We start from the raw sequence: 24180 nt of genomic DNA, 5'->3' as shown, positions 1-24180 counted from the left end.
GAGACTAAAACGCACGTCTAGAAAACTATTGAAGAACACTTCTGCCACCCTGTGGGGGTGGAAAATGAACATAGAACCTATTGTATTGATTGGCCTGTTCCTCTTCTGTGCGATAGTGGGCGCTGCGTACTTGTTTATGGAGAGACCATCTGCAAACTGTGGAATGTGCAGTGCAGGGATTAACCGCTTGGTGCAATTTTGCAAAAGTGTACACTGTGTGGATATGCTCATAGCTACGTATTACTAGACGCTTTCAAGACCTATCTGCACTTATAGAGATCTGCGTGCTTGTACAACCGCGGTTCACGTTTGTGAACCGCATGAAATCCTCGTAGACGTGGTCAGCAACCAGATATTTGGCGTGTCCTGACTGAACGACGGTAGCGCAATTTTATGACCACGGCGTAACGCTACTAGTTAACAATTTTGCGTAATAGCTAGTTATTCTCAACTTTAATTTACTGCAAAAGTGAAACAGTCCGGCTCTAAGATGTCAGTAGCGGGCTTCAAGAAGCAGTTTTATAAAGCCAGCCAGGTTAGCGAACAACTTTCCTCCCCTCCGAATAACTGTTACTGTTGCTAGTAAACATAGCTAGGTAGCATGTGGCCAGCTAGCTAACTTATCGAGTTACTTTTTATACACTTCTGAAGTTCTGTAATAGTATTTGTTTGCATGTCTGTCTATAACTAACACATTGGTTTAAATAAGTATTAGCTAATATTATAGCTATAACGTTAGCAATCAACGGGTTCAAGAAAAAGTAATAGTTCGCTAAATTAGCTAGCTAACGGTAGCTTGCATTTACTTGTATGGGTCTCTTAGCGGGCTAACTAGTTCTCTTGATAGATGGTAAGTAGCTACTTACCTTACACACTTGCTAGACAGACATTCTTAATAAAATAGTAAGCTACCTATGTCATTATGATTTCATTGGCTAACGTTAGCCTTTCAAAATAATGCTTTGGTAAACTTCACCGTTATGTTAACGTTTAGCCAGTTAACTAGCTACTTTTTGTGTGCTTAGAATCTCATCAAGAAACACCTTTTTCAGGTATCCAATCCTAGTGCACAGCTGGGCTACCTAGTCTACCGTTAGCTACACAGTGCATGTGTCAAGACTGTCAGCTGTCACTCAACAGGCATGCTGGGGGTGGATGCACACCTTAAAGTAACACATTTGTCCTACAATGCAAGGGGTATTCAACTCTTGCCCTGCGAGGTCCGGAGCATGCTGGTTTTCTGTACTACCAAAAATAATTCATTGCACACACAGTCTGGTGTCCCAGGTCTAAATTAGTCCCTGGTTAGAGGGGAACAATGGAAAAATTGTAGTAACTGTCTTCGATGTCCAGAGTTGTTTGAAGGCACTAGGTCATGTATGCCCAGGGGATATTGATTTTATGTAGATTGGTGTTGGTAGTAACTGCCTTGTATGGTATAGGAAATCTCTTTATGAAAGTATTGATCAAATAATACATTTTTACACATTGTTACTCTTCTGTAGCTAATTTCATTTAAAAAAAATCCTCAATTTGGTTGGAGCCCTCCCTGTCTGATCTCAGTTCTGGTTGTTGATTATTAAAATAGACTTTTGTCACTCTTCAATTTGCTTTCTACCCCGACTTCCTGTTAGGAGCAAGTGTAGATCCCCGTAGGCGAGAGAAAGACCGAAATAAAGTGCAAGAGAAAATGGAGAGGCAGAACTGCAGTGTTTGTGTGTGCGTGTGCATGTTTTACAGGGGGCGAAGAGAGATGAACGAGGCGGTGCTTTCTCCGATTGGATTGGACTGCAATGCAGTTGCAGTTTCTTGCCAAACTCCATAGGAGTCGATAATGCCTGATGCCAACAATAAATGACGCTCCCCTGCAAGGCACAAAATAGCATGCTTATTCAGAGCATGCAGGAACGTTACTACCAATGATGGCATGTGATTGGAAATAGGCCTAATTAAGGATTATTATTGTTTTTTCTACAGCACTTTTTCTGCTCTTATGGAATGCAGGAAGTTGGCTTTAGATAATATATGCAGCACCCCACATGCCCATGTTTTTTTTAACTTACTGCCCCCCCCATACTTTTTGACACATTTCCAAAACATGGCCTACACGTTCAACTTGTTTACACACATGCACCAAGTATCATAGATAATACTTAATCTGACTTAAAATCTGAATGAAATGCCTTTCATTGTCCTGCACCAGCAGCATACTTTGCAATATGTACAGGGAAGTTGGTGGGAATGTTAGAGGAAATGGTGGGTCAGAGTGGAGTCTGCAGATGGCTGATCCTATCATATTCACTCACAAGGGAGTGGTTAACTGAAGGATCATATGCAGCTCAAAAGGTTAAAGGGATACTTTAGGATTTTGGCAGAGGCCCTTTATCTACTCTCCCAGAGTCAGATGAACTCATGGATAGTATTTTTCTGAATAATCTCACATAGGCCTATTAGCAAAATACGTACTTCATTATACAAATGTATAGGTGTATCATGTCTATTTTGCCAGCAGTGTTACAAAGTCCTTCGCTGCCTTTTCCCTTCAGGGTCAGTAGGGCCAGTGTGAGGCTACTGCATGATCAGTGTGTGATCCATTCAGGTGTCAGACAGTTATGAGATATTTTTCTATAATGTTGTGTAAAAGGAGAAAGCCTGGCAGCGGTTGGCCCATTGTTAAGGAGGCAGCTGACTCACTACAGCTGACTCACAGCTGTCTCTCTCTCTCTCAATAAATTACAATCACACCATTCTCTGTGTAAAAGAGATGCTATTTTCAGGCGTCAGTGTTGTGCTCTCCTCCCTCGTTATCTAGCTAGCAGTAGCCGGCACGTATGTGGCCTTGTGTGTCTGCCTCACTGCATAACTAAAATGTGACTACATTTCTCTTAGTGAAGATTCTATTAAATAAAGCTGTATCTTTTTCAGCAGAAGATTTACGCGTTACTTTCAAGACAATCTGTGGAGGTTATGTATTTTTTATATATATACTAAATATATAAAACATTCAGCTGTAGGGTTACTTTTTCAAAATGTTTTTTTGTGAATCTTTTTTAAGTTGTTTTTATTCAAATGTATTATTATTATTATACATTTTTTTTCAATTACCTTTATTTAACTAGGCAAGTCAGTTATGAAAAAAAATCATATTTACAATGACGGCCTACACCGGCCAAACCCGGATGATGCTGGGCCAATTGTGCGCCACCCTATGGGACTCCCAATCACAGCCGGTTGTGATACAGCCTGGATTCGAACCAGGGTGTCTGTAGTGACGCCTCTAGCACTGAGACGCAGTACCTTAGACCGCTGCGCCACTCATTATTCCCCTCAACATATTTTAGGCCTATGAAAGCACAGCCACCATCCATGTTTTGCCACAGTAGCAGTTTTGTGGCTAGCAAGAGCTGAACACACCATTTCCCCACCTGTTGATGTAAAGCAAACCCATTTTTATGGGCTAACACCATTGGCTTAGACACTGATTCTATTAGCTCTTGCACTGTCATTGTGGCTGCTCTTCGTCCCCACTCCGATTCCTCTATATGAGTCACTTTCCCCATCCCTCAGTCAGTGGACTTTCTACCCCGATACTGTGTAGGTTTAGATGATCCATTCTCTGGCTTACACATTATGTGGGGAATCGGTAGCGCGGCATGCACAGGAAGTCAGCACTCTATTTGCTGGGTGTCCATTTCTACTCGTCAGATCTGACACTCAGTGTAAAAGCAGTGTACACGTCTGTAGCAACAACTGGTGCTATGAAGTACATACACTGAAGAAAATTTAAAACGCAACATGCAAGATTTTACTGAGTTACAGTTGATGTAATTAAATCAGTCAATGTAAATAAATTCATTAGGTCGTAATCTATGGATTTCACATGACTGGGAATACAGATATGTATCTGTTGGTCACAGATATCTTAAAAAAGGTATGGATGTGGATCAGAAACTGGAACACGCTTTTTCATTTTTTGGTGTACAGATCCTTGCAACATGGAGCCATGCATTATCATGCTGAAACATGATGTGATGGCAGCAGGTGAATGGCACGACAATGGGCCCAGGATCTCATCACGGTATCTCTGCATTAAAATGGCCATCAATAAAATGCAGTTGTTTGTTGTCCGTAGCTTATGCCTGCCCATGCCATAACCCCACTGCGCACTGTTCACAACGTTGACATCATTTTATGTCTGTTACCACTGATAACCTGAATGAGCCTAGAAAGTTTTGGAAGGCTATTAAGTCTATGTCTGGTAACAGTAATGTTAATGAATTACCGGCATGTGTATTGAAGGACTTTGTTGCTGTATATGCATTTCAATTGTATATGCTGAAATGCTGAATTGTTTCAATGAGCACTTTATCATCTGGTAGGCTGTTTTATTCAGTGTCCTCTGTCTCTGTACAACCCCGTGTGGATCAAACAGTGAGAGCTGGTCAAACTTTTAGCTTTTTGCCATTCTCAGTGCAGGTGGTACATAAAGCCCTGAAATCCTTAGATCAGAGAAAGACTGCAGGTCCTGATCTTTTGGATCCCTGCTTTTTAATCTGGCAGCTGATTTCATAGCTGAACCACTTACATATCTGTTCAATCTAACCCTGGAATGGATTGAAATTCCAAAGATCTGGAAATCAGCATTTGTCCTGCCACTTTTAAAAGGGGGAGATCCAACTCTTTTAAATAATTATAGGCCAATCTCAAAGCTGTCACCCCTGGTGAAAATACTTGAAACCCTTGTGAGTGAACAGCTAAAAGAGTTTTTATTTACTAACTCTATTTTATCAATGTATCAATCGGGCTTCAGGAAGAAGCATAGCACAATTACAGACAAAAAACAGCACTGTGTCTCACTTTTTATTGATCTCTCTAAGGCTTTTGATACAGTTGATCATGCTATGCTGGGGCAGAGATTGTCGAGTGTAGGTCTTTCGGAGCATGCAGTTGCATGGTTTGCTAACTATCTGTCTAATAGAACTCAGTGCACTCAGTTTGATGGGCTCATGTCTGTTAAATTGTCTGTCAGTAATGGTGCGCCCCAAGGCTCTGTACTTGGTCCTCTCTTATTCACTATTTATATAAATAGTTTAGACAAAAATTTCCAAAATTCGCAACTTCATTTTTATGCTGATGATACTGTTATTTACTGTTGTGCCTCGTTTCTTACAAAAGTTTTCCAGAACTTGCGAAATGTTTTTTATACTGTTCAACATACCTTGTGTCAATTGAAGCTTATCCTCAATACTGACAAAACTAAACTAATGGTGTTTTCTAAAGCAAGAAATAGACCTCTGAACTTTTCACCTATTATTACCTGTCAGGGCATTGAGATTGAGACTGTAACCTCATATAAATATCTTGGAATTTTAATTGATGACGGCCTCAATTTTAAATTGCATATTCAACAACTTACCAAAAAAATGAAGCTGAATTTGAAGTTTTATTTTAGGAATAAGGCCTGTTATAGAACCCTGACCTGTTCACCGGACGTGCTACCTGTCCCAGACCTGCTGTTTTCAACTCTCTAGAGACAGCAGGAGCGGTAGAGATACTCTCAATGATCGGCTATGAAAAGCCAACTGACATTTACTCTTGAGGTGCTGACTTGTTGCACCCTCGACAACTACTGTGATTATTATTATTTGACCATGCTGGTCATTTATGAACATTTGAACATCTTGGCCATGTTCTGTTATAATCTCCACCCGGTACAGCCAGAAGAGGATTGGCCACCCCTCATAGCCTGGTTCCTCACTAGGTTTCTTCCTAGGTTCTGGCCTTTCTAGGGAGTTTTTTACCTAGCCACCGTGCTTCTACACCTGCATTGCTTGCTGTTTGGGGTTTTAGGCTGGGTTTCTGTACAGCACTTTGAGATATCAGCTGATGTAAGAAGGACTATATAAATAGATTTGATTTGATTTGTTTTTCTTTTGAAGCCAGAAGGAGGCTAGTATCAGCTACATTTATGCCTTTACTAGACTATGGGGATATTTTATATATGAATGCTTCTGCTCAGTGTTTGAGATCAATTGACACCCTTTACCATGGCACTTTGAGATTTATTTTAAACTGCAAAACCCTTACGCACCACTGCACTTTGTATACCAGGGTTGGCTGGCCTTCTCTAGTCACTCGTAGGCTCAGTCACTGGTATACTTTTATTTACAAAGCCATTTTGGGTTTACTACCGTTTTTGGGCATTTTTATTGTTCAGATATGTGGTGGGTACTCTCTTCGTTCGCTGTACTTTATCCTGCTAACTGTTCCAAATGTCCGAACTGAATTTGGTAAAAGGGATTTTATGTACTCTGCGCCATTGTCTTGGAACGCCTTACAAAATACTTGACAAAACTTGTCCGGATTGGTATTTTTAAATCACTGATGAATGATCTTGAGACTGATTCCCTGACCTGTCAATGTTTTTAATTTGCTGTTTTTGATTTTGTTATACTCTTGTGAATTCTATGGTTTTTACAAGATTATTTGTAGTTTTTCATGTTGTTTGTCTGTAATTTTTGTAATGACTTGGTGCTGCCTATCTTGGCCAGGACGCTCTTGAAAAAGAGATTTTAAATCTCAATGAGCCCTTCCTGGTTAAATAAAGGTTTAATAATAATAATAAATAATAAAATCAGCAAACCGCTCGCCCACATGTCTGTCATCTGCCCGGTACAGTTTACACGGGATTCATCCTTGAAGAGCACACTTCTCCAGCGTGCCAGTGGCCATCGAAGGTGAGCTTTTACCAACTGAAGTTGGTTACGACGCCGAACTGCAGTCAGGTCGAGACCCTGGTGAGGAGGACGAGCACACAGATGAGCTTCCCTCAGACAGATTCTTACAGTTTGTGCAGGAAGTCGGTTGTGCAAACCCAGAGTTTCATCAGTTGTCCGGGTGGCTGGCATCAGACGACCCTGCAGGTAAAGGAGCTGGATGTGGAGGTCCTGGGCTGGCGTTGTTACACGTGGTCTGCAGTTGTGAGGCCGGTTGGAAGTACTACCAAATTCTCTAAAACGACATTGGAGGCGGCTTTTGGTAGAGAAATGAACATTCAATTATCTGGCAACAGCTCTGGTGGACATTCCTGCAGTCAGCATGCCAATTGCACGCTCCCTCAACTTGAGACATCTGTGGCATTGTGTTGTGTGATGACAACTACACATTTTAGTGTCCTTTTATTGCCCCCAGCACAAGGTGCACCTGTGTAATGATCATGCTGTTAAATCAGCTTCTTAATATGCCACACCTGTCAGGTGGATGGATTATCTTGGCAAAGGAGAAATGCTCACTAACAGGGATGTAAACAAACTTGTGCGTATGGAACATTTCTGGGATCTTTTATTTCAGCTCATGAAACATGGGACAAACACATTACATGTTGCGTTTATATTTTTGATCAGTATATATTCTGAACTATACAAAGCTTTTTTTCACCCCAATGTGGTTTGTATTAATGGGCACAGAATGTACCAATTATGTCCTCCCCCTGAAGTATATAGGCGTTACTCATTTTGAGTTACGCCTATATAAAAACCAAATGCTACATCAGGTCAATAAGTTTGCTCTCACCAACCCCACTTTCTGTGACTATAGTGAATGTTAATCAAATCAAATGTTATTTGTCACATGTGCCAAATACAACAGGAATACAACCTTACAGTGAAATGTTTACTTACAAGCCCTTAACCAACAATGCTTTAAGAAGTTAAGAAAAAAGTGTTAAGTAAAAAATCATTAAACAGCATCAGTAAAATAACAAAAGCGAGGATATAGAGGGGGTACCGCTACAGAGTCAATGTGCGGGGGCACCGGTTAGTCGAGGTAATATGTAGATAGTGACTATGCATAAATAATAAACAGAGATTAGCAGCAGCGTAAAAGAGGGGTCTGGGTAGCCCTTTGATTAGCTGTTCAGCCTTATGGCTTGGGGGTAGAAGGCTTTTAGACCCAGACTTGGCACTCCGGTACCGCTTGCCACGCGGTAGCAGAGAGAACAGTCTATGACTAGGGTGGCTGGAGTCTTTGACAATTTTTAGGGCCTTCCTCTGACACCGCCTGGTATAGAGGTCCTGGATGGCAGGAAGCTTGGCCCCAGTGATGTACTGGGCCGTACGCACTACCCTCTGTAGTGCCTTGCGGTCGGAGGCCGAGCAGTTGCCATACCAGGCGGTGATGCAACCAGTCAGGATGCTCTGAATGGTGCAGCCGTAGAACCGTTTGAGGATCTGACGACCCATGCCAAATATTTTCAGTCTCCTGATGGGGAATAGGCTTTGTCGTGCCCTCTTCACGACTGTCTTTCTGTGTTTGGACCATGATAGTTTGTTGGTGATGTGGACACCAAGGAACTTGAAGCTCTCAACCTGAAGTTAGAACAGTCCTATGTAGCCAGAGGGTATCATGTTTACCTCATACATACCACAGTTTATTACTGTAATCTAAAGGTAGGCGACCTGCTGCACTCACCAAGGTCCTATAGCCTACAGGCTATAGCTTAGTCTACAATGTGACATTTACACAAGGAAAGGCTTTCAATGATTATCCCTCTCCCAGGGCTGAGAGGTAGAAATGCAAATAGCCTATACTCCTCTTGTTAGAGTGAAGACCCTCAGGCAGTGGGACACATGGCTGGTTGTGCACAGGAGTAGTGGGTAGATGTTGTGCCTTGCCACTGGCAGTGTATGCTGCAGAACTGTCCCTTTGTCCCCACAAGGCAGTTGTTTTTCTCCTGGTCATAACTGCGTTAGCTAGACCTCCCTAACATATTTAGGACTGACATGGCAGAAGGGAGAGAAATGTAGGCTACTCGAATGCCAAGGAATTACCGGTAGCCTATGGGGAACGAAAAAGTATTCAAGCTCTTGGGATATGATAGGAAAGTTTTTAAACTGGGATATCAGAATACAGTACGTGGTATAAAAACATGTTGAATGTGTATCCTAAAGTTTCCTTATAAAAGAGTGCATATGCTTTCAATTAGCATAGCGGTGTACGTCACTTCAAAAACATTTAGGTATTGTCATTATAAAAAATGTACAAAATCCAGAAAGGGGTAGAATCAAGATATACAGTTTCCCCGTATGTTTTGTAGGGTTGGGACGATATCAGTATTGCGAAACTCGTTAGTGGCATGGCAAGGAAACAAAACATGAAGCGGATTTAACATCTTTAGAAAAACAGCCATAATGTTGGAAACAAACATCATTCAGAGTCACATTTATTTATATTCCAAGCTATAGCACACAATATTTTACATACAGCAGGTTTTTAAAGGACCAAAGAGTTTGGTCTGCTTTGTGTTTTAATTTTTGCCATGGAAAAACTATTGCAACACAGGTATCAAAGCACTGGCAGCTAGATTCATATGAAATCATATCGAGAGAGTGAAAATGTTATTGCATCACTGTGATATGGTGTCATGGTCATCATATTGTACTTGCAGCAGGTCAAAGCTGAAATTGAGTTGGAATGTTGACATTACTACTGTGTTGTAGTCCCCCTATATATAGCCAAGTAGTGAAGTTGAGAGACATTTTATGAGGGAGGAACTGGGAAGCAAAACTGAGGGAGAGAAGTGCGGTAGAGAGAGGGCTATTTTTTTTTGAGGCCCTTTATCTACTTCCCCAGAGTCAGATGAACTCGTGTATACCATTTTTATTTCTGCATGCAGTTTGCAGGACGTTGCTAACTAGCGCTAGTGCAGTTGCTAACTAGCATTAGCATGCTAGCAGATATACATAGACTTCCAGTCATTGTGCTAACGCTAGTTAGCATTGGCTCGCGACTACCTCTAACTTCCTTCATACTGGGCCAAGAGACGTAAAAATGGTATCCACTAGTTCATCTAACTGGGGAAGTAGATAAAGGGCCACATTGCCAAAAGCCCAAAGTATCCCTTTAAAGTGCAGACATGTAAAGCAGTCTTATTCCACAGGGGGGTAGATAGCGGGAGAAGGTAAACCTGTAGGCTACATTTAATGCTGGGTGGCCTGCACGTATTGGTGTCTTACACAACAAGTTCCAACATGTTGAAGTGAATGTGAGAAATGTCCTATATCCGATGTTTACAGTTATGAGTTGATTCACTACCCTACAGTACATGGTCATTATAGAGGATCAAATATATTGTACAGGATTCCAGCATCTGGTCCTTTTACTGTATCGACAGAATTCCACCTCAAATTCTGTACTGTTGGCTCCCGTGATCTACAATGGTCATATCCAGACAAGCCTGTATTTATTTCTGCACAGGGGTGTATTAGTGTGAGAATAAAGACGAACTCTACTTCTTTTGTTTCCTAGAGGGTTGTTTGATGGTGTCAGTCAGTACAGACTGATGTCAGTTAAGATTCAACTGTTACCTTCACGATTAGAACATTACTGTGTGAATGGCGGAACTGGCCAGCTGTATTTTCTGACAGAGTAAGAAAAGGATCATGTCTGTTGAGGGATCTTTCTGAATCGCTCTCAAGAACGGCATATGTATTGCGTAATAATGACGCTTTTCTCTCCCACTCTCTCTGTGCAGATGGTCAGTGAGAAGGTTGGCGGTGCAGAGGGAACGAAACTGGATGAAGACTTCAAAGATTTGGAAAGGGTATAATGCCTCTTTGACTGTACATGAAGTACCGTTACCTGAAGTAGAGTAGTAAGTTAGAATTCTATATATTAGGCCTATCCATTAGGTAAATATATTTGCAGGTTAACAGAATGGCATCAGGACAAAGGCTAATAAGTTAACACAACCAGACACACGTAGCCCAACAACACAGTGCATAAATAGATATGCCCTACAGTGTTACATAATGCAGTAGTGATGATATTAATAATACAGTCTCATTCACCTTACTTGCATATGGCCATAGTCTAGACAACCATGCACTAGAAGGGATTGTTGCATCATGCGTAGCTGTGGACTGAAGTGAAGAGTCAGCTGTTAGTGAGCAGTCTGTTTGCACACTGTGTACAGTATGTCAGTATAGTATTCGATGTGGAGCCCTGTGAATAGATACATAGAGTGGCAACGCACCTGCCTTTGCTGCTCCAGCCAACTGTCATGGAGGACTCCAGCAATCAACAGAAAAAGACGTCATTTAAGTGGTCTATTGTACACACCTGCACTGAATGAACTTTGGTTGTTTCACAAAGTCAGTTTCATTTAACAGTACAATTAGCGAAGTGACAATATTTCATTAACCTTTTCATTGCCTATTTGGAAACTAGTCTCATCGCAAATAAAGGATTTGGAAGAAATTAAAGGAAAGACATTGTGTTTCATATTTCCTTGTGGTTGTTAGTGACGTCCCCTCCCCTGTGTTTTATAGAAAGTAGATGTGACCAGCAAGGCTGTGGTGGAAGTCATATCTAAAACCTCAGAGTACCTGCAGCCTAACCCAGGTAAAGCAATGGACCAGAAAGGGATTCTTAGTGTCTTAATTAGACATTCAATTAAAATGTATAGAAATTGTGTAATTGGTGTTGGAAAATGCCTTTTGTACTATATCACAGATATATACGGTAGCTTGAACACAAGTCCTATAACTGCCACCTCTCCATCCCTCCCTCTCACTGTCTCCCTTTCTCCATCCCTCTCAGCGTCGCGGGCAAAGCTGTCTATGTTGAACACTGTGTCTAAGATCAGAGGCCAGGTGAAGAACCCAGGCTATCCCCAAGCTGAGGGCCTGCTGGGAGAGTGTATGGTCAAGTACGGCCGGGACCTAGGGGAGGAAACCAACTTCGGTACGTTGTGTCTGTCTGCCTGCCTTCCTGTCTGTCTGTCTGTGAGTGTATGCCTGCCAGTGCATAGATGGTATCTGTTTTGTGGAGTGGTGAATTGAATCACTTGTGACTCAGCGTCTGCTTTTTCTCTGTGTCAGGTGGGGCTCTAGTAGACGCGGGGGAGACCATGAAGAGGCTGGCGGAGGTGAAGGACTCTTTAGACATCGACGTCAAACAGAACTTCATTGATCCATTACAAAACCTGTGTGATAAGGACCTCCGAGAGATACAGGTACTGTATCACGTTACACGCTTATCTATCTGCTGCTAAAACTCAACTTCTTTGTCATCTCTCTAGTTTTAACTGAATGTGAGTTACATCCCTCTCCTCATCTACCCATCTCTTCTCCTCCTCCCGTCCCCCAGCACCATCTGAAGAAGCTGGAGGGAAGGCGTCTGGACTACGACTATAAGAAGAAGCGCCAAGGGAAAATACCAGATGAGGAGTTGAGACAGGCCCTGGAGAAGTTCCACGAGTCTAAAGAGGTGGCCGAGATCAGCATGTACAACATACTGGAGACTGACGTAAGTAGTACCTGTCTGTGGGTGCGGGCCTGTCCCCTGATAACATTCACAATGTCAATGGGAATACCTAGCCTAGCATCAATCTGATGTTTATGATTTCATTATCGGTCTGATTGCTCAGTAATAGAGACCAGTTCCGTTGGGGGCAAGCGGTGCCATCTAAAGGTCATTTGTTCAATTAGATTTACTGTTTAAATCCACACTTCTCCACCATAACAAGAGTGTCACCTGCAGCATGAACCAACTTAGGTCAACATGAAATATCATCTACAGTGGGGGGAAAAGTATTTGATCCCCTGCTGATTTTGTACGTTTGCCCACTGATAAAGAAAGGATCAGTCTATAATTTTAATGGTAGGCTTATTTGAACAGTGAGAGACAATAACAACAAACATATCCAGAAAAACACATGTCAAAAATGTTATAAATTGATTTGCATTTTAATGAGGGAAATAAGTATTTGACCCCCTCTCAATCAGAAAGATTTCTGGCTCCCAGGTGTCTTTTATACAGGTTAGGAGCTTGAGATTAGGAGCACACTCTTAAAGGGAGTGCTCCTAACCGCAGCTTGTTACCTGTTAAAAAGACACCTGTCCACAGAAGCAATCAATCAATCAGATTCCAAACTCTCCACCATGGCCAAGACCAAAGAGCTTTCCAAGGATGTCAGGGACAAGATTGTAGACCTATACAAGGCTGTAATGGGCTACAAGATCATCGCCAAGCAGCTTGGTGAGAAGTTGACAACATTTGGTGTGATTATTCGCAAATGGAAGAAACACAAAAGAACTGTCAATATCCCTCGGCCTGGGGCTCCATGCAAGATCTCACCTCGTGGGGTTGCAATGATCATGAGAACAGTGAGGAATCAGCCCAGAACTACACTGGAGGATCTTGTCAATGATCTCAAGGCAGCTGGGACCATAGTCACCAAGAAAACAATTGGTAACACACTACGCCGTGAAGGACTGAAATCCTGCAGCGCCCGCAAGGTCCCCCTGCTCAAGAAAGCACATATACATGCCCGTCTGAAGTTTGCCAATGAATATCTGAATGATTCAGAGGACAACTGGGTGAAAGTGTTGTGGTCAGATGAGACCAAAATGAAGCTCTTTGGCATCAACTCAACTTGCCGTGTTTGGAGGAGGAGGAATGCTGCCTTTGACCCCAAGAACACCATCTCCACCGTCAAACATGGAGGTGGAAACATTATGCTTTGGGGTGTTTTTCTGCTAAGGGGACAGGACAACTTCACCGCATCAAAGGGACGATGGACGGGGCCATGTACCGTCAAATCTTGGGTGAGAACCTTCCCTCATCCAGGGCATTGAAAATGGGTCGTGGATGGGTATTCCAGCATGACAATGACCCAAAACACACGGCCAAGGCAACAAAGGAGTGGCTCAAGAAGAAGCACATTAAGGTCCTGGAGTGGCCTAGCCAGTCTCCAGACCTTAATCCCATAGAAAATCTGTGGAGGGAGAGTTGTCAAACGTCAGCCTCGAAACCTTAATGACTTGGAGAAGATCTGCAAAGAGGAGTGAGACAAAATCCCTCCTGAGATGTGTGCAAACCTGGTGGCCAACAACAAGAAACGTCTGACCTCTGTGATTGCCAACAAGGGTTTTGCCACCAAGTACTAAGTCATGTTTTGCAGAGGGGTCAAATACTTATTTCCCTCATTAAAATGCAAATCATTTTATAACATTTTTGACATGCGTTTTTCTGGATTTTTGTTGTTGTTATTCTGTCTCTCACTGTTCAAATAAACCTACCATTAAAATTATAGACTGATCATTTCTTTGTAAGTGGGCAAACGTACAAAATCAGCAGGGGATCAAATACTTTTTTCCCCCACTGCATGTACAGCGTTAATCAGCTTTATGGCCTATGTTAACTGGTTATCCCTACCCGCCCTTCTGTTGTGGGTTTATATAGGGTGTCCAATCAAAAACGCATCTTTTGACCAATGAGTAAAGTAATGTTAATAGATAATCCTCTAAGAAACCCAATGGTCCTAACCTCTTACTTGGCTACCCAGACTCCTTGCTCCTGCCAAACGCTACGCCATGCCCACGGATGTTAGTTGCTTCTCCGCAGTGAGTCATGATCTGAGTCCCGACCCTTCACCGAATGCGAACACATTCGAGGCCGTGATTGGTCCGAAACCGATGTGTTGGGCCAGAACACAATCGCTGATGATTTTGTTTTGTACAACGCCCCTCATCACCACAAATGACTTCAATGGTGGCAGTCTTAGACTAAAGTAATCTGAATATACAAAACATTAAGAACACCTGCTCTTTCCATGACATAGACTGACCAGGTGAACCCAGGTGAAAGCTATGTTCCCTTATTGATATTGTTAAATCCACTTCAATCAGTGTAGATTAAGGGGAGGAGACAGGTTAAAGAAGGATTTTTAAGCCTCGATACAATTGAGACAACAATTGTGTATGTGTGCCATTTAGAAGGTGAATGGGCAAGACAAAAGATTTAAATCTTTTGAGCGGGGTATGGTTTGTGTCAAGAACTGCAACACTGCTGGGTTTATCATGCTCGACAGTTTCTCGTGTGTATCAAGTAGAGGTCGACCGATTAATCGGAATGGCCGATTAATTAGGGTCGATTTCAAGTTTTCATAACAATCAGAAATCGGTATATTTGGACGCCGATTTGTCCGATTTAATTTATTATTATTTTATTTTTTTTACACCTTTATTTAACTAGGCAAGTCAGTTAAGAACACATACTTATTTTCAATGACGGCCTAGGAACGGTGGGTTAACTGCCTTGTTCAGGGGAAGAACGACAGATTTTTACCTTGCAACCTTACGGTTAACTAGTCCAACGCTCTAACCACCTGCTTTACATTGCACTCCACGAGGAGCCTGCCTGTTACGCGAATGCAGTAAGAAGCCAAGGTAAGTTGCTAGCTAGCATTAAACTTATCTTATAAAAAACAATCACTCAATCATAATCACTAGTTAACTACACATGGTTGATGATATTACTAGTTGATCTAGCCTGTCCTGCGTTGCATATAATCGCTTAGGTACACGTTGCTCCAACGTGTACCTAACCTTAAACATCAATGCCTTTCTTAAAATCAATACACAGAAGTATATATTTTTAAACCTACATATTTAGCTAAAAGAAATCCAGGTTAGCAGGCAATATTAACCAGGTGAAATTGTGTCACTCCTCTTGCGTTCATTGCACACAGAGTCAGGGTATATGCCACAGTTTGGGCCGCCTGGCTCATTGCAAACTAATTTGCCAGAATTTTAGGAAAGGAAAAACGTTTTGTTTTCGAAATGATAGTTTCCGGATTCTACCATATTAATGACCTAAGGCTCGTATTTCTGTGTGTTTATTATGTTATAATTAAGTCTATGATTTGATAGAGCAGTCTGACTGAGCAGTGGTAGGCAGCAGCAGGCTCGTAAGCATTCATTCAAACAGCACTTTTGTGCGTTTTGCCAGCAGCTCTTCGCTGTGCTTCAAGCATTGCGCTGTTTATGACTTCAAGCCTATCAACTCCTAAGATTAGGCTGGTGTAACCGATGTGAAATGGCTAGCTAGTTAGCGGGGTGCACACTAATAGCGTTTCAAACGTCACTCGCTCTGAGACTTGGAGTGGTTGTTCCCCTTGCTCTGCATGGGTAACGCTGCTTCGAGGGTGGCTGTTGTCGATGTGTTCCTGGTTCGAGCCCAGGTAGGAGCGAGGAGAGGGACGGAAGCTATACTGTTACACTGGCAATACTAGTCAAAGGTATATGAAATACAATCGTATAGAGAGAGAGAGTCCTATAATTCCTATAATAACTACAACCTAAAACTTCTTACCCGGGAATATTGAAGACTCATGTTAAAAGGAACCACCAGCTTTCATATGTTCTCATGTTCTGAGCAAGGAACTTAAACGTTAGCTTTCTTACATGGCACATATTGCACTTTTACTTTCTTCTCCAACACTTTGTTTTTGCATTATTTAAACCAAATTGAACATGTTTCATTATTTATTTGAGGCTAAATTGATTTTATTGATGTATTATATTAAGTTAAAATAAGTGTTCATTCAGTATTGTTGTAATTGTCATTATTACAAATACATGTTTTTAAAAAATGGCCGATTAATTGGTATCGGCTTTTTTTGGTCCTCCAATAATCGGTATCGACCTCTAGTTTCAAGAATGGTCCACCACCCAAAGGACATCCAGCCAACCTGACACAACTGTGGGAAGCATTGGTGATGTCTACAGTGCCTTCGGAAAGCATTCAGACCGCTTTACCTTTTCCACATTTTGTTAGGTTACAGCCTTATTCTAAAATTGATTAAATCGTTTTTTTACCTTATCAATCTACACACAAATACCCCATTATAACAAAGTAAAAACAGGTTTTTAGAAATTTGAGCAATTTTATAAAAAATACAGACCCTTTACTCAGTATTTTGTTTGGCAGCGATTACAGCCTCGAGTCTTCTTGGGTATGACGCTACAAGCTTGGCATACCTGTATTTGGGTAGTTTCTCCCATTCTTCTCTGCAGATCCTCTCAAGCTCTACAAGGTTGGATAGGGAGCATTGCCGCACAGCTATTTTCAGGTCTCTCCAGAGATGTTCGATCGGGTTCAAGTCCGGGCTCTGGCTGGGTCACTCAAGGACATTCAGAGACTTGTCCCGAAGCCACTCCTGCATTGTCTTGGCTGTGTGCTTAGGGTCGTTGTTCTGTTAGAAGGTGAACCTTCGCCCCTGTCTGAGGTCCTGAGTGCTCTGGAGCCGGTTTTCATTAAGGATGATGCTGCCACCATGCTTCACCGTAGGGATGGTGCCAGGTTTCCTCCAGACGTGACACTTGGCATTCAGGCCAAAGAGTTCAATCTTGGTTTCATCAGAACATAGAATCTTGTTTCTCATGGTCTGAGAGTATTTAGGTGCCTTTTGGCAAACTCCAAGCGGGCTGTCACGTGCCTTTTACCAAGGAGTGGCTTCCGTCTGGCCACTCTATCATAAAGGCCTGCTTGCTGGAGTGCTGCAGAGATGGGTGTCCTTCTGGAAGGTTCTCCCATCTCCACAGAGGAACTCTAGAGCTCTGTCAGAGTGACCATCGGGTTCTTGGTCACTTCCCTGACCAAGACCCTTCTCCCCCAATTGCTCAGTTACCTGGGCGGACAGCTCTAGGAAGAGTCTTGGTGGTTCCAATCTTCTTCCTGTACCCCTTCCGTGTGTTCTTGGGGACCTTCAATGCTGCAGAAATGTTTTGGTACCCTTCACCAGATCTGTGCCTCGACACAATCCTGTCTCGGAGCTCTACAGACAATTCCTTCAACCTCATGTCTTGGTTTTTGCTCTGACATGCACTGTCAACTGTGGGACCTTATACAGACAGGTGTGTGCCTTTCCAAATCATGTCCAATCAATAGAATTTACCACAGGTGGACTCCAATCAATTTGTAGAAACATTTTAAGGGTGGTTAATGGAAACAGGATGCACCTGAGCTCAATTTTGAGTCTCATAGCAAAGGGTCCTTGTTTTTTATTTTTTATAAATTAGCAAATAATTATTAAAAACCTGTTTTCACTTTGTAATTATGGGGTATTGTGTGTAGATTGCTGAGGGTTTTTATTTAGTTAATCAATTTTAGAATAAGGCTGTAATGTAACAATGTGGAAAAAGTCAATGGGTCTGAATACTTTCCAAATGCACTGTAAATCTGGCTTCTCTACAGCCTCTGCATGATGAATCAATGCTCAGGGTGGGGACAGACAGCCCATCTCTGTATGCAGCAGCAGTTCACAATGCATGTAGACCTATCATCTCATCATGGTAACTTTTTTTCTTGTGACTGGTAGGCCTACATTTGCTGCAGATTAGCCTATGTTGCAGTAATATAAAGATCGACTGCGCGTTTAATTTACCCATCCATCTGGCTTTAGGGAGTCACCTTGTTTTTTAATTGTAAAGAAAATATATTTTTTCATTGCAGCTGCAGAATATCGTTGTTTTAAATCAATACAAGCGCGAGGACTCTCGTGCAGTTAACTCCATTAAAATAGCATCCAAAATAGATAATCCTGTTCTAGAGTGATACAGTATATAGCCCTACATATAGATGTCCTAGCCTACCTCTTTCAGGTTATTAGCCTTTTATATTGTGCTAATTAATGATGGGTTATGCATAATAAGCTTCTAACTTAGCCTCTGTCTCTTGCGCAATACGCACGCTCCTGTGCTCCGCTGGCCTCTCTCCTTAAATACCGCTCTTTAGCTCTTGGAGTCCCATGCAGGAAAAGCTAGACTAGAATAGCTAGCTGGAAATTATTTTTGTATCATTTCTTATTAGGTTACGACATTTGACTTTTTGATATATATTAGAGAAAGACCTCACTGAACGATTCAGAAGATGAATAATCATATTTGTCTTGGTAAAATGTATTTTATAACTTAAGTAAAATTTCATCACTAAAATGTGTTTTTCCCCTAGTTTATGTAATTTACAGTACTGCTCTCACTTACCATTAGACAGATTACACATTAACCACAGTGTGATACTGGGTATCCAGGGGAATGCCATTGTTATTACTCATGTGTGTATCAAGTGTGACCATGGGCTGGGTCCTTGTGCGTGTGTCTCTGTGTACGTGACTGAGTGCATGCTTGTATCTCTGTTTGTGTGTGAGTGTGTACAGTCAGTAACCATAGCCTGCTCTCTGTGTGTGTCTCTGTGCAGATAGAACAGGTGAGCCAGCTGTCGTCTCTGGTGGAGTCCCAGCTGCAGTACCACAGACAGGCCACACAGATCCTGGACGAGCTCTCGGACAAACTGAGGGACAGGTACACAATGCAGCAGCCTCCATCTCTATCCCTAACCATTCTTCCCTGCTCAATCACTACAAGTTATGTGTCCAAAGTGTCATTATACAGATACAGTAGGCCTACTCACCAACCCCTTCTCCCTGTCTAGTCATAACAATCATGTGTGTCCTTTCCATATCTGTGTCAATGTGTTCTCCTGTGAATCTGAAACAACACATTCAAGGCCCTCAATCACAGAGCATACAGTACACACTGGTTGACCTTGTGTACATTTTGAGTTCTTGATATTTTCCAGACAGTAAGCCTACTTGCCTAGCAGTTAAGAGCGTTGCGACAGTAATTGAAAAGGTCGCTGGTTAGAATCCCTGAGCCGACTAGGTGAAAAATCTGTCTGTGCCCTTGAGTAAGGCACTTAACCCTAATGGCTCCTGTAAGTCCCTCTGGATAAGCGCAACTGCTAAAATGTACTATTTTTAACATTGAGTCAACTAACAGAAATTAACTTTGGTCTCTGGACCTGCTGGGTTGATCTAACTCTCTTTCTCTTCAGGATGAACGAGGCCCAGAACCGACCACGCCGCGAGTATACGCCCAAGCCCAAACCCATCTTTGACTTTGGAGAATGTGACAACCAATCAACCAATGGTGGCTACACGACCTCCGTTGCCACACCATCCTCCCGCAACTCAGGTAACACAGTTGGACATGCTACCTACAGTGTACATCAGCTCATCAAAGAAAAGGCCATTTCTTTCAATCTTATTCTACTACTGCAGCCAGTTTTGAGGTTCACTCACACTGAGACTGCAGTGTAGTGTGTGTGTGTGTGTGTGTGTGTGTGTGTGTGTGTGTGTGTGTGTGTGTGTGTGTGTGTGTGTGTGTGTGTGTGTGTGTGTGTGTGTGTGTGTGTGTGTGTGTGTGTGTGGAGATAATGAACAGGAAGGGGGTGCTGTCAGCTGGTTGCCCTCGTTTCCTTTTGACCTTGTTTTTCTCTTCCTATGACGTCATCAGAGTTACACTTCCTCCACGCCAGATTGTCATTTCAGAAAACCAGATGTGAGTCTGAGAGTGTTTGTCAGAGAGATGGCAGCCAAGCTACCTGTATGAAATGGTTGATGCAATACTATCAGTGAGGCAAGTGTCAAATCAAAAAGCTCTTGACTTGTAGTTCTGTGATTGAACTGATCCATCATCTTGTACACATGATATTTGAGAAACGGATAATTTAATTCCGTTCTTCATTGTGTTTGGTTGTTTCTCTGGTTTAAATGTTTACCAGAATTGTTTTTAGATATGAAGCCTAGAGCTTTTTGATTGACACGGTTTAATGACCTGCAGTAGTACCATTGGACTAAACCCACTCCATATTCTCAGCTGGATCATTGTCACATACAGATAGCTGGTGTAACTGTAAAGCTTATTCTAGATGATACTAACTACATTCACCGTCCTGCTGGTAAATAAATGGGTTGAATAATGATAGAGATTTGATACATCTTTGGGTTAGTGTATCTCTGGAAATCTCCTAGATTTATGGGGAGGGGATGTGTTGTGTTCAACAATGAAAGTGAATCTCCCAGGCAGAGACCGTGATGGATCCCTCCTCATATCCACTGAACCATGCCCTGTGGTGTAAACTGACACAAAGAGGAAATTGTTTTGAGACAAAAAGCCTGGTGTGTGGATAGAGCCATGACTGCCTGAGCTCTGAGAGAGAGAGGGAGGGATGGAGAGGGGGAGCAGTGCAGTATCTCACAGAGATGATGCAAAACATTGGGATTGGGTCACCCATCGGTGTGTGGTCAACTACTTTTGCGTGTGTGTGTTGTGAGACTGACCGACATGTGTGTTCCACCCTATGAGTCATAGACAGACTTCCTGTACCCCTCCAGTCCTAGCCACTGTAGTCCCCCAACCCTTGCAGGCCCCAGCTAAGAACAACACAGGACTGTATGGAGGGGGCCAGGTCATCTCTCCATCACTCAGCGTCTTGTCTCTCACTAACACTGTCTGAGCCTGCAGTGTGATAATAGCCCAGCCACACACACAAATACTCAAACTGCAGTGTGAATCACAAGCTAACAAACAGGGTTCCGTGTGAACCTAAAACCACAGTCAGTCTGACACTGTTTCAGCTCTGTCAGCCACCCGAAGGAGGGAGGGAGGGACAGAGAGTGGACATGGGACTGGTCTGCCAGGGATGCACACTCTTTCAACCTTCTCTCCTCCCCCTGTTTTCCACCCCTCTCTCCTCCTCTCTTTCTCCTCTTTCTGTCATTCAGTCTCAGAACAGCCGTCCTGTAAGGCCCTGTTTGACTTTGACCCGGAGAACGAGGGCGAGCTGGGCTTCAAGGAGGGCGACATCATCACCCTGACCAATCAGATCGACGAGAACTGGTACGAGGGCATGCTGCACGGCCAATCAGGATTCTTCCCTCTCAACTACGTGGAAATCGTCGTCCCCCTGCCACATTAAGGAGTGCTGTACTACATGAGAGAGAGAGAGGGAACGAGAGAGGGAGGGAATGAGGAGCCAGTTAACAGATTATAGAGTCTTTGTCCTCATCTTTACCATCATCGCCATCATCACAGACATACTTGTACTCTTTGTCACTTTGTCATCTTGCCGTTTGAAGGAAGAAAATTGGAAGATGGTGGTTTCTCGCATTCCAGTTCTGAGAAAGAGAGATTTGAATATGACCCCCGCTGCCCCCAAGCAAAAATAAATACGGACAGACGGACACAGACATGAAGAACCGAACTAAACCAGACTGTTAATGTTTTAAAGTAATGTTTTCTGTCAACCACAGATATCCCAATAGAAAGGGAAGTTTCAAATGAAATGAATTTAGAATTGAAATGGTCAAAATCAATTATTTAATGTTAAATGACATACAGGTAAGCAGCAGAATACATTTACATCAGCAGTTTAGCTGGTTCTGAAGCCTTATTTTCATAACTACAGACATTTTAAAAGTAATTTGTCACATCCAAAGTTTCTGTAGGTCCCACATTTCAGTATGGACTCTGGTGAATACTTGCCTTATTTCCAAGGCAAGTATGTCAGAAACACTGCAACTGCACAGCCTTTCCAAATGATGGATTTTGACTGGACGACGTCTCTTGGAGCCCCCTGCCGGCCAGGCTTAGACAACCACTCCCCTCAGTAAACAACTACAGCAATGCCTTGTAGCTATGATCCATTTACAGTCATTAGATTTACAACGGTATGTACATCCTGTATGCCTGAGCCACAAGAGAGCTTGAAGGGCCTCAGACATTGTTTAGTTTTGCAATGGTGTGTATTTGATTTGTTTTCAGCCTTGTTTATTGTTTTTTAATGTACAGCTAAACTGTTAAATTGCACCTTGGTCCTCCAATGAGATTGTTGCTGTACGTATGAGAGACTGTAAGTTTAGTTTAGTTTAGTTATAGGCCTCTACTGAGAGGGTGTTCAAACCCAGACAGCCAGAGACTGAAGCCCCTGAGGAGAACACTAGACCCAAAGTCAAACACTAACATTTAAGAAACCGCTTTCCCCAGGGATGGGCTATTGCACATTTAGTGACGTTAGCAACATACAAAGCCTGTGTTTTACTTTTCCTCGCTGTCTAATCATCTGTTCAATAGAGGAAATATGCTACATAGAATAGAGTACATGGTGTGTTAACCATGCTATGGTGTTGGGTTTTAGCTGTCATAGTACCTGTCTGTTCATCCCAATGCCTCCATAAACGACAACGCTGCTGGCGGCGTTGTGTGTGTGACTGAACATCTTTTGGATCAGTAAATCCCATTCATTCATGTCAGTCACTTTCTTCCTGTATTTAGTATTATTTACTACTCCGCTGGTTATCATACTCCTCGCTGGGTCTCTTAGGATGGATTGGGTTCTAGTCTGGAGTTGGTATGTGTGCTGCTGGACAGGACTGCATAGGGCATCAAATACAGTAAATACTGAATGAGGGAAAGACAGGTTAGTGATGCAGAACAGGACAAAAAGGGAAAAGGAATAATATATAGCAGAAGTCTTATTTTATTTGTGATGATTGTTCTGTTAGGAAAAGCCCCTACTACCAAGATGCATACCATCAGCGCTGAGACCCTCCATGATTGATAGTTGTGGAGACGATGTGATTGAGTCACACTTGCTGCTGTGCACTCTCATTCACATATTCATCTCCCCTCAGTGTTGAGGTCCAGGCTACTTTCAATGGTCATGAGTTTAAGCTACTCTTCTCTGCTCCAGGCTGCTCCCTCCATCCACCACTCTGCTCTGTCACAACACCTCACTCTGGTGTTAGATCTCTTCCATACGTTTACAGGCCTGCTCATAGTTCATTTCAATGGGAGAGTGGAGTGATGGACTGGTTAAGAGCAACTTGGTGCTGACTGGATCACACACCAACACAAGTCCAGAACAAACAGAGAATCCATAGTTGGGGGGTGCTTCAGTGCCGTTGGGAAAGGAAGGAATAATACTACCAACCAAAATAACCAAGCTACTTACAATGGTCATACATTTCTGTACCAAGGGTTCTGTTGCCATTTCCAGCCTTGGCACTTTGCGATGTGCATGTCTTTGTGTCACACTACACTTTTTAAAAAGGGTTATTTCTGTCTAATCAGTTGGTGTACCAGAATTCTCTTTAAAAACTAAAGGTCGTTCTTGCACTCAATAGTATTATTTTTTATATACGAAACCTTAATACTTATTAATCTTTGCATGTAGGTCTATCCAATACATTGTAAATGTATGTATTTTAGTTGAAGCTTTCTTTTTACTTTTGGTATGTCATTTTAGTATGGTATGTCAAATTTAACTGCAATATCTTTAATGTATTATCAACATTTGTACTTTGTCTTGTTTCCCCCTTCTACCATCTTTGTATAAATAAATTGAGAAAAAAAGCATTCTGCACTCAGTGTATGGAATGTTTTGGTAATAAAATGCTCAACTTATACTGCCTGGATGCCAAAATGTTAATGCATGTAAAGAGGGTGGATTTTACACTAATGATTATTTTTACCTTTGGTTTTGGCTTGTAATGTT

General features: G+C 42.3%; 1 protein-coding gene across 2 annotated transcripts; it reads left to right on the top strand.

Moving 5' to 3' along the window:
* The first annotated feature begins 246 nt into the window (after positions 1–246).
* Positions 247–24089, top strand: LOC106613815 (endophilin-A2). 2 transcript variants are annotated; one of them, XM_014216451.3, is made up of 10 exons: positions 247–535; positions 10532–10600; positions 11328–11400; positions 11599–11742; positions 11880–12013; positions 12148–12306; positions 19042–19145; positions 19678–19817; positions 20139–20183; positions 21410–24089. In XM_014216451.3, the coding sequence occupies exons 1-10, from the start codon at positions 491–493 to the stop codon at positions 21601–21603; spliced, it is 1107 nt and encodes a 368-aa protein (XP_014071926.1). In that variant the 5' UTR covers positions 247–490; the 3' UTR covers positions 21604–24089. The 2 variants fall into 2 exon arrangements, with proteins under 2 accessions (XP_014071926.1, XP_014071927.1); XM_014216452.3 differs by lacking the exon at positions 20139–20183.
* Positions 24090–24180: the final 91 nt, after the last annotated feature.

Source organism: Salmo salar, chromosome 10 (assembly GCF_965601325.2).
Source record: "Salmo salar chromosome 10, fSalSal1, whole genome shotgun sequence".
In the NCBI taxonomy this organism is placed as follows: domain Eukaryota; kingdom Metazoa; phylum Chordata; class Actinopteri; order Salmoniformes; family Salmonidae; genus Salmo; species Salmo salar.
This window is presented reverse-complemented; position numbering and strand designations above follow the sequence as displayed.